General features: G+C 29.0%; 1 protein-coding gene across 2 annotated transcripts; it reads left to right on the top strand.

Moving 5' to 3' along the window:
* The first annotated feature begins 342 nt into the window (after positions 1-342).
* On the top strand, positions 343-9,602 carry LOC117167691 (meiosis-specific nuclear structural protein 1-like). 2 transcript variants are annotated; one of them, XM_033352814.1, is made up of 5 exons: positions 343-674; positions 2,964-3,067; positions 3,161-3,520; positions 5,565-5,901; positions 9,193-9,602. In XM_033352814.1, exons 1-5 carry the CDS (start codon positions 386-388, stop codon positions 9,426-9,428), a joined length of 1,326 nt encoding a protein of 441 aa, XP_033208705.1. In that variant the 5' UTR covers positions 343-385; the 3' UTR covers positions 9,429-9,602. The 2 variants fall into 2 exon arrangements, with proteins under 2 accessions (XP_033208705.1, XP_033208704.1); XM_033352813.1 differs by having other exon boundaries at positions 2,964-3,520.
* The last annotated feature ends 1,414 nt before the right edge of the window (positions 9,603-11,016 follow it).

The following is an 11,016-nucleotide window of genomic DNA, read 5'->3' on the forward strand; positions in this document are numbered from 1 at the left end:
ATGCACAGTTTAGGTGACGTGTGCGATGCAAAAAGTAACAGGCGTATTTGCGATAAAATAAGGCCAAACTATTGAATGATAAATTCGTAGATACTGTAATCACCTGTAACCACGATGTAGCAGACTTGTCTGGATGTTTTTTGGCCCTAGTTACTAAAGCAAAATCGTTTTATATACTAATTTAAATCCAAAATTTGATTTCAGCATTGCCGTAGACGAATTTCTGATCATAAAAACTAACAATATGAACATAGATATTAATAAGTCAAAATCTCTGCTTATACTGTTCTTTGAGCCGATGCTTCAACTGTCAATACTCACATTAAATATAGAGTTAAAGTACATGTTCGGATGGTTGTAGTTTAAATTGACTTTTAATTTCATTATGAGATTTGACGAAATGCAAACGTGGAAAAGAGAGAAAGAAATAGCTAAAGCTCGAGAGAAAGTTATCGCACTTCGTGAAAAGCAGGCAGCTAAGGATCAGAAGATGATGCGACGAGAGAAAATTGTAGAGGATGGAAAGGTTAATGATTTTAAGAGGGTTCTACAAAATGCTCGAACAGAAGTCCTTCAAGAGAAAGCTCTCATAAAAGAAAAAAAAGATTCCGAAAAAGTTTGCTGGGACAAAAAATGGACTCAGAAACTTGCGGAGGAAGTTTCAAGATTGAAAAGTATGCAAATTGACGATAATACAAAAATATGATAATCAAGCTGCTCCAATGATCAAACGTGTGGATCAAAATCTTGGTGCTGGTAGTAATGTATGCTGGTAGAAAATCTGGTAGTAATGAATATCATAAATATAGAGGGAAATAGCCTCATTTTAGGTTTCGTCTCGAGCAGCATCTCATATGTCAATCTCGAAAATTCAAAACGTTTCGATAATTCTTCACTTTGATTACTTTTCCAAATTTTTCAGTAAATTATGTGAAATAGAGGTAAACATCTCCATTTCGAACCAGAGGTTTTTTCAAAATTTTCATGAAAATTTTAACATACTTGTAATATTGCATTTTTTTAAGTACTAATTCCTTACGTTATTTCATTTTTTTAAAATCAATTTCAATCCTTTTTTGGAGAAAATTTTACCCAAATTTCTTCGAACAAATTGAATTGCGTAAATTTGTCTTGGATTCACTTTTCTAAAAAAAAATGGGTAATTTGGATTTCCAAAATTGTTGTAATCTAAAAAAATAAACCCGATTGGATGTACAGTTACATTTTTTATTTTCACGAAAAATTCAATGTTCCCAGCAGGTCTAAATTTGTATTAGGAAATTCAAATAAAAGACTTCAAGTCTCTTTTTTAAAACTATTTCTTAATAACTAATTCTGAAAAATAATTAAACAGCGATACTACGGGTCAAAAAATGCAACCATTTTTTCAGTATTCATCGTTTTTAGTGTAAAATTATTCTGTTATAAAAAAAATTCACTTTTTTAGGTTAAAAATGCTACTTATTGCTTTAAAATTTACTTATTTGTTGAAAATTCATATTTTCGGTTTAAAAATTTAACTTTTTTGAAAAAAGTCCGTCTTTTTGCGTAAAAATTCAACATTTTGGATGAGAATATAATTCTTTTTGACTAGAAAATCTTCCTAAGTTTAAAACTCAACTATCGTTAAAAATTTGTCATTTTGGTTTAAAAATTTGACGTTTTTGTAGAAAATTAATCTTCTTTTATAAACTATTTAGTTAAAAGTTTAACTATTTTAAAAAAACTCATGTGCTCATATTATATTACAAAATCCTCTTATTGGTAGAAAAATAATCTTCGAGGTTGACAATTTATGGTTTTGACTGGCAATTAATTTCTTTGGTTCAAAATTCATTTTTTTTTTAATTAATCTCATTAGTTAAAAGTTTATCTTTTTAACTGAAAGTTCATTTCCTTGGTTAAAAATTGAACCATTTTGTTGAAAGTTCGTTCGTTTTTCTGCTTATAACTTTATTTATTTTTAAGAAAAATTTAACTGTTCTTTTTTTGGGTTGAAAATTTAATTATTTTAGTATAAAATTTATATTATTAGGTTGAGACCCAAACTTTTTTTTAGACATTTTTTGTGGGTTTGAAATTCAACTATTTTGTTGTTAGTTAACTTATTTCTTCAAAATTCATATTTTGGGATTGAAAATTTAACTTTTTTTGTGCAAATTCTTCTTTTTGCCTTGAAAATGTAACAATAGGGATGATATTTTTTTATTATTGGAGACAGAGAAATGAGACTGAGAAGTAATTTATAATTTCTGGTTGAAAGTTGAACTATTTTCTTGAAAATTCGTTATTTTGGGTTTAAAATTATTTTTAAAATTTTAAATTAATCTTTTTTAGTTGAATCTTTATTTATATACATTATTTGAAATTTCTCTTTCTTGGCAGAAACCCATATCGTTTTTGTCGGGTGTCTGTCCTTCATTCATTTTTTCTGGGATGGGATGCATGGCGAAGTGAGGCGGATGAAAAATAAGGGGAAGGTATGTATGGGAAGAGGTGTAAGGTATAGTGGATAAGTGAGGATGAATAGGCATGTGAAGTAGGGAAGGGTAGAATTTGGAAATTATGGGGTGGAATATGTGGGTGGGTAAGTAAGGGGAATAGGAGGGGTACTGGGGAAGGGAGGGATGGGTAGGGAAGGTGGGGAGGGAAGGACGGGAAGGCCGGCGAGTTAGGGGACTAACTGGGTAAGTACGGGAAGTGAGAGAAAATGTGGCAAGGGGAAGTGGTAGCGGAGAAGTAGAGAAATGTAGGGTAAGTCAAAGAGGCATGTCAGGAGAAGGAAGAGTAGGGAGAGTAATTAATTAAAGTATTAATATAACATACATTTAATGAGAAGTTAATGCGAATACTTTATTTTCAAGAAGAGAAATAAATTCTCGGTGCTTTACTCAGAGAAGCCAGTAACCAAAATTGCGAATAATTATCCTCATGGAACAACTGTCCTGAGTAACTCTTTACAGGCGAAGAAATAAGCGAGCAAAAACGACGCCAGCTGCTAAGATCGACTTCCGTCGAACTTCGCCAATTGGAGGAGCAACTGCGATCCGCCTATGCTGCTAAAACGGTGCAAATTCAAATAAAGGAGCAGGAGGACATTCGGAAGAACACCAGATGCGTGGAATTGCAGCAGGATATAATGATTAAGGGTTGGTTTCAGAATGATACCTCTGAGCAAGAGAATTTCGTACAAGATCGTGAGAAGAAGGAACGTTATCGTAGGGATTTGCAGGATCAGCTTACAATCAATTACAGAAAGCGCCAGGAAAAATCTAAAGAAAAAGAAAGGGAACGAGAACGTGCAGAGGAAATCAGTCAGGTCCTTAGAAAAGAGGAGATGGAAAAATCCAGACAAAAGAAGGAAATGGCAGTCAGGCTCAGGGCAGAGGAAGAAGCGTTTCTGAGGGCCAAAGAAATAAGGAAATGCAAGGAAAAGGAAGCTCTAATGGATGAATCTAATCGTATCAAACGCATCACCTCAGAGAGAGAAAACCAGAAGAGAAGAAGTTCTGATACTGAGGTCATATAATAAACTGTATTTTATAGAGTACACCATATAACTCAATAACTTTATTTTCAATTGCAACACAAACATGTATTTGAATTCATTTTTCTCTGTCTGTTTTATTTTTTTTCTAAGGTAATAAAAAAAATATATCTTTGGGTTCCCCAGTATCATAATAAAACCCCCTGCTTCTATAAACAAAATTAAATCTGATTTTTATTTCAATAATTGATTCTTGATAATGCGCAACTATTTTAAACTTAAAATAAAAAATTATTATATATTTTTTTATTTAGAGAAAACACAATTTTTCCCAACATAGAATGTTCATGAACTCGAAATTTTTAGATGCACGTGGTCATTCTAAATTTTTAAAAAAGTGAGGTAGTCTAATGAAATTGTTGTCTAAGATAATGATTTAAGGAGTTATTAGCATTACAATAGACCTTTTTATATTTCAGTAGAACAAACAATGTTTTGATCAATTTTTTTCATTAGATTTTCCAACTCACCTTTTCTGGTGATATTATCGGACCTGTTAGAAAATTTGGGATTTGAAAAAAATGGAGATTAATTGTTTTTTTTAATGAGGTAATCTAAATTTTGTATTTTCAGGTTACAATACTTGTGCTTCGAGTATTTTAAGATGCAAAATCAAACAAAATCGGTCCATTTTTGATAAAAGTCGATTTTTGCACTTAATAAAAAATTTAAAAAATTGAAGAAACTCCAAGAGGCATAATAATCGATAAATGTTGTATTCTTTGTGTTTGATTAATATGAATTTAAAATATTGTACCTTCACGGATTTGACCTAGAATTTCAGAGAACTATCTGGCGATGACTGATTGCTTTGATTTTTTTTTAAATTGACATCATCTGGTAACTACTTAACCATTTTTGTACACAAATTAATATATTTATTATTTTTTAATACATAGGTACAATTTTTTTACCGAAACAATTAAGAATGTTTTTTCCGAGGACACTTTGTTATTTTAATTTATAAATTGAACAAATTTTTCAATTACTTAAATAATGTTCTTAAAAAAATATCAAAGATATTGACAATGCTTTTCTGAACGCAAAGTATCATTATAACATAGTCAAACTGTACATTTGTTAATAAAAATTGCTTAAATAATTAGCCATTGTTGTTAATTTTCAAAGTCTCATAGGAAAGAGTTATGGGAAAGATATTTTAAATTGATTTCATTTTGCTATAAAACTGCTATACTGACTGAAATTATTACTTTAAGAAAACATTATTGGTTTATGAAATCAATTAATATAGAAAACTCAAGTTTTTCAAAATAATCAATTAAGATTCATAATTAATAAGACAACCTTTTTACAGAAATGTTTCCAAAGGTTAGTTTTGCTTTTTCAGCTGTTCTCCTTATCTTGCTTCATTTTTGAGAAATACTCAAAATTTCGATTTATTGAAACAAAAAATAGATTTTTTTGAAAAAGGACTCCGGTAATGATTTTTTTTCTTATCGGAAAATAGTTGTAAGACATCCTGGATGTGAGAGCGAGAAACTCTTGGAATTCGCATTTTCGCGTTGAAGTCATTTCAACCGAACCATGTTCGAAATAAAACGATTTTTCTAAAAGTACATTGTTTTCTTTTTGATAGTCCGTGTCAATTCAGTACCAAAAAAAACTTTTTTATAAAGATCCCACTAGATTATTCTAATTTTTATCTTTAAATCCTCCTTGGGAATCAGAAACCTATAATCAATAATACACTCCTCTTAGAAAATATGTTTACCAACTTTGTCCATGTTTTTAAATCAAATTTTCTCAATTCGTATTAATGAAACACAAAAATAAACTATTTTCAATAAGAGCCTGATCAGCTATTTCAATTTTCATCTTAATTTATTCTTAGGATTCAATAGTCAACAGAAAATCCGACTAGCATTCAATATTCCACTTTGATTTAAAATAGGTTCATCCACATCACAACTAAAATTCTTGACTAATTTTTCTTGAAATAATACTTTAGGTTATTTGCTTTGCGAGTTTGTAATATAAAAAAACTGTATGAAAACAGGCTGAAAACCTAGCTAATAAAGAGAGAATGCTGGAAAAAATGGCTGTACGAATGTTGGATGAGGAGATGAAAAAAAGAGAACGCGAGGATATCATCAATACGGCATACGAAGAGGAAGAGAAAAGTTCCATGCAAGCTAAATTGAGAAACGAATCCCTGGAGAAGCAACGACAAGCAAAGGACTTACTGGAAGACATGCTGAGACAGAAGAAAGCCATTGTAGAACTCAAGGTGCAGAATTCTGCCGATGACAACGCGTTTGCTCAATACATAGCAGAACAAAACCAAATAGCCATCAACCGAGAGCAAGAAAAGGACCAGACCAGACGACGGCTAGGTATATCTTTCAATTTCATCTTCCCTGAAATAAGATGTCATCAAAAGGCTTTCTTTTTTTATTTTGAAAGAAAGCGTGTGCCATTTATTTAAAAATGGAGTAGATAAAACAGTTTGCCCGCATCTGTTTTTGCTTTCGTGACTGATCATGCTTGTTAGGAGCCATTCTGGAGGAAAAGACCTACTCGATTCAGTTTTTGGGTAAACCTAACAACAAAACGACAAACTACCATGTACTTGGTACCTGAAGGATGATAGTCATTCGTTTTTTTTTATTAGGTGTGCCCAAAAACCAAATCGAGCAGATCTTCTTTCTCCGGCATGTCTATTAACAAGCATAGTAAGTCACGAAAGCAAAAACCGATGCACAAGACTTCTTCATCTAATCCTTTGGTAGATAAATTGTAAAGAACTCCTCTACTGCGATAGTGTTATTATCTTGGTGCTGCTAATAGGGAGAATTTTTTAAATATTTACTGGGAGTCTTTTTGGCCTTTCAATTATATATAAGAAAAACTAGACAAAGCAGCTTGTCCGTTTGGCCTTGGTTTTTGAAGTCCGATATATTGATGATTTTCAGGGGCCTTAAGTTTGACATATAGACTTAAAATTCTTAAAATTATTTTCCAATATAACTAATTAATCCTTTAGTACAGTACTTTTTCTGCTTTTACTTAAATAACTTTTTTAGCTAAAAAATGACAACCCTATAATAGTTTTGTATGCGCAGATTTTCTATCTCCAGCTTTCGCAGCTTCACATTCAGTATTACTATAAAGAAAATAATTAAATGTTGCAGAATATAGTATGAGTTTTGATAGAAGGTCAAAAAATATGAGTATGATCTATTTCGAAGTGTGTTTCTTATTATCTCTATTTTAAACTCTGTATTCGAATTTTAAACAAATGACTAACTCCATTATGTCTAAACAAAATGGCGAAGCAGAATTAAATGAGGTAACTCCGAAAACTGTAGATTTTATATGTTGCTAATATTTGAATCTGAATTCAGTTAAAGTACGAACATTTATTGCACAATGTTAAAATTAATTCTTTATCTCAGTTTTTATATTTTTTATTTTTATACTTATATTTGGAGAGCACTTCATAAAAACTTCTTTTCTAATTAAAGAAGCATTTTCGTTAACATAATTTTACCATTTAACCAAGAACATCTACAGGAATAAGAAAATAATTTTAAATTAAACAAAAATTTTCACTGCAAGAAAAAGCATTTCTTTGCGCATCTAAGAATTTTTTCTGTTATTTAGAGCCAATGAATATTTCTCTTTGATTCAACAAAATTTTCTTTAAATGAAAGCATTTTTTCCTGAATGATTAATGTTTCTGAATAAGCATTATAATTTTTCGTTCTATGTATATTTTAAATTTAAAAAAAAAATATAATCGCTTCAAAACTAATTATAATTAAATATGAACACTTTTTATAATTTTTTTTAACCATTTTAAATTAGGTACATTAATTATGAAATTTCTAGTCAGTGATCCAAAGAACCTTTGCTAACAAATTTTTATTAAAATTTCTTAATTTTTTTCGTGAAATGCTTTTTAATTTAGAATTATTATATGTTATCCATAAACAGAAAACTCAAAACGTTCAAGAACAATATTTCTTGTTTAAAGGGTTATATGTTCTGAAATAAGGAATAAAGACGGCAGATTAAATTAAGAGGCCGAGGGAAAATTGATCTTTTTTGATTGAATTTAAGTGTTTTTTATTTCAAACTAAAATTGGTTTTGATTGAAATATTATCTATTACATGCTTTGTTGCGAATTTTTTTAATCGACAAATTGGTTAGCTTAACTTAACTAAGTTTATTTAAACAATCCTCAATTGTTATTATCTGTCTAAATTTAATAAGTATACGTCATTTTCGAAGAATTTAATGTCAATTCCGTAAGGAAATCTTTATTCGTAACATTATAAACACCTGACGTGGATAACCGTTTATAAAATTTTTTTTAAAATAACAGGTTATTGAATAACTTTTATTCATTCAATAAAAAACTCTTTTTGTCTAGAAATGGTTCAGATTTAGTGCGAATCAAGTGACCAATCTCAATCAATCTCAACGAAACCATTCCTACGTACTTTTTTGTTTATAACAAGTACAATCAATTTGTCAAAATCTGCTTTTCTGCTCAAATAAATTTTAGATAGTCGCTTTCCTTATTATAAGTATTTTGAAATGAAACCATGTATTTTTAGCAAAATGGTGCTCTTTAAAATTAAAACAATATATTTTTTATTTTTGTTGTTGAATAAAAAGATAATAAAAAACTTTTTCAATACTCTGCTCCTTGAAATTTCATCTTTTACTGCAAAAAAGTTATTCTTCTTGCTCGAAATGGAACTTTTTTGGTGAAAATTCAACTGTCTTATATAAAATTCGTCTCTTAGGCTTGAAAATTCAAATTTTTTGGTTAAATTTTAATCTTGTTTGATGAGTAATATTATTTCTTATAAGGAAATTATGATATCAGATAGTGAACGTTATGGATTACTCATTCTTAGAGTAATATTTTGACGACAAAATTACTTGCTGTTATCAACAAGGTATTTACTATTAGTAAAGTTCAAAATACAAGTTAAATAAATAAATACATATTAGTAATGTTTTAAAATAGAAAAAAAACTTTCTTTGAATTATCTACAATTTAAGTTTTCAATTTTGTATACCAATATTAAAATTTCCTATTATATACCATTGCTTAATTTTATAAACAAATATCCAGTGTGGATTTCCAAAAACAGAAGAAAAAATTTCTTTTATTTATTATTAAGTGATGTTACCAGTGATGCTTAGTCATAACAATTTTCCTTTTGATATTATTTGTTAATTTCATAAACAATAAACTAAACATAACAGGAAAAACTCTTAAAATTAAGAAATAGTATCACCATACGATCATTTTCAAATCAAACAATCCACCAATGACAAAACTTTTGTAAGACATTTTTTACTTCCACACACCCATTCGCATCAAATCCAAGAGATTCTAAGCATAGAACATTTTTTACAAAAAAAATATAATAAATGAAATAAATAAATATAAAAATATTTATATTTGAAAAAATAAAAAAATATTCTTTTGATCGAAGAATTAAATCGAAAATTGTTTTCTTGATATTTTTTAGAGCTTTAAGACATAGCACCTTGTAGTTTTAAGATCCAAAGTAAATTACATTTTGAAAGGTGATAGTTTAAAAAAGGATCATAGAAAATAAATTCGAATTCATACAAAGAACTGATTTCATAAATTGTTCAGGCATTTGTTATGGAGAAGACTTGAAAGCTGCAATAATGAATAAAAAAATACTTCATGACGAAGAATTACTCAGAAGACAGGAGTCAATATGCAATGATGAGAAAGCAGAAGCCGTAAGGAGACAGCAAATATCTCAGGAACGTCTGATGATACTCCAGGAGCATGCTACTCGACTTCAAGGATTTCTCAAAGTGAAAGGAACAACACTTAAAAATTTTGAAAAATCTCTCTCTTAAGACAACGTGCCGAGAAGAATCCGCACAATCAAGTCAAACTTGAAATTTATAGTGTACATTTGATATTAAAAAAAAATACAGAGACAATTTCATATTTTTAAGAATCGATATTCGGAATTATTAATAGCATGCTTTAATTTTAAGTTTGATTTTAGTATTTAAATTCTAAATATTTATGAAGAGAAAAAATTAATTGATACACTTATTTAGCTGTATTTTATACAACTTAAATAAAACTGCATTAGAATGAAATTCAAGTTTTTGGTACGACCTTCAGTAACCTTGAAACGAAAATTTTACTTATAAATTCAATTTTTAAAATTTTAAATAATTTGAAGCAGGTTATTCAGAAAGAACACTTTAGAAACTTTAAAAGACATTTTTTTCTCTCATAATAAAAGTTTTTACTAAACGTAGGAAAGAAGTAAAGTATTCTATTGTGTTGTATTTGTTTATTAAGTAACATGAATACAGCAGCAGATGAAATTATACAAACACTGGACGAAATAAGGTAAAAATAATAATATGATACATTCAGAACTAAATGTAACAGGTTGATTTTTGACACTCTATTCTTTAATAAAATAATACGAACAATAAGAAAAAGGTGAATTCTGTCTCAAAACAGACCCCGAGTTGATCGCAGGCAAAAAACCGCTGCCAAATAGTAAATTAAGATTGATGGTCAAAATTTTCACAGGTCAATGTTTTGAGACCAGAAATCTTCTCCAAATAGTAGGTAAATAACAATAGTACTTATGATTAATATTATACAATAAACAATTGTCGTATTACTAATATTTATTCAAAATGCGCATTTTTGGCGTAATGTAAAAAACATTCACAATACCATAAACAATGAAATAAAATCATCTGTAATAGACTAACAAATTCTGTAATTTATGGTAATATGAAATTATTTATTTAAATAAATTCATCGTCTATTATCCATATTCACATAATTAAGCTCGATAATTAAAATATATGTTAAATAAAAACTTCGGGATCATTTTTGTATCAATAAAAATTGACGTCACAAATCTCATAATTCTCATTATCCTATATGTCAACAAATCACAGCTGGAATGATTCTCGCCTCATTCTTATGTCCATATCGATGGGTGCAAATAAGGCTATGCCACCATTTTGTTCCGAAATTAAAAAGACGCAGACTTTCATTTTTCATATTGTCCAAACAATGTAAAACATGAAAGCTTATGTCTTTTTAATGCCAGAACCAAATGATGACATAGCCTCATTTGCACCCATCGATACGTACATATCTTTCGAATATTTCATTTTGAAATACTATTTCATTGAAAAATTGTGAACAATTTGAGATATGACGAGAATTTGAGCTGTTATTATTCTTCATAAAATAATTATAGGTTTATCTACTATTTGTTCGATAAACTGATTTTACTTGAAAGTATTTAAATGGAAAAATCGTAAAAGCTGATAGAAAACTATGTTAAGAAAATACTTTATTATCTATTTGTCCTACTTTTGACAGCATTTGAACAAAAGTTCGGATCGCAGACAATATTATATTTTAGTTCTACATTTTTTAAATAAGTAGTGCGAACTG

This window comes from Belonocnema kinseyi, chromosome 2, assembly GCF_010883055.1.
Source record: "Belonocnema kinseyi isolate 2016_QV_RU_SX_M_011 chromosome 2, B_treatae_v1, whole genome shotgun sequence".
NCBI lineage: Eukaryota > Metazoa > Arthropoda > Insecta > Hymenoptera > Cynipidae > Belonocnema > Belonocnema kinseyi.

Excerpts from the sequence above, each read along its gene's own strand:
- LOC117167691 (XM_033352813.1), top strand. The coding sequence starts at position 386 with ATGAGATTTGACGAAATGCAAACGTGGAAAAGAGAGAAAGAAATAGCT. Across the intron at positions 675-2,963 it reads GGAAGTTTCAAGATTGAAAA|GCGAAGAAATAAGCGAGCAA; the intron begins GTATGCAAATTG and ends AACTCTTTACAG. Across the intron at positions 3,521-5,564 it reads GAAGAAGTTCTGATACTGAG|GCTGAAAACCTAGCTAATAA; the intron begins GTCATATAATAA and ends GTATGAAAACAG.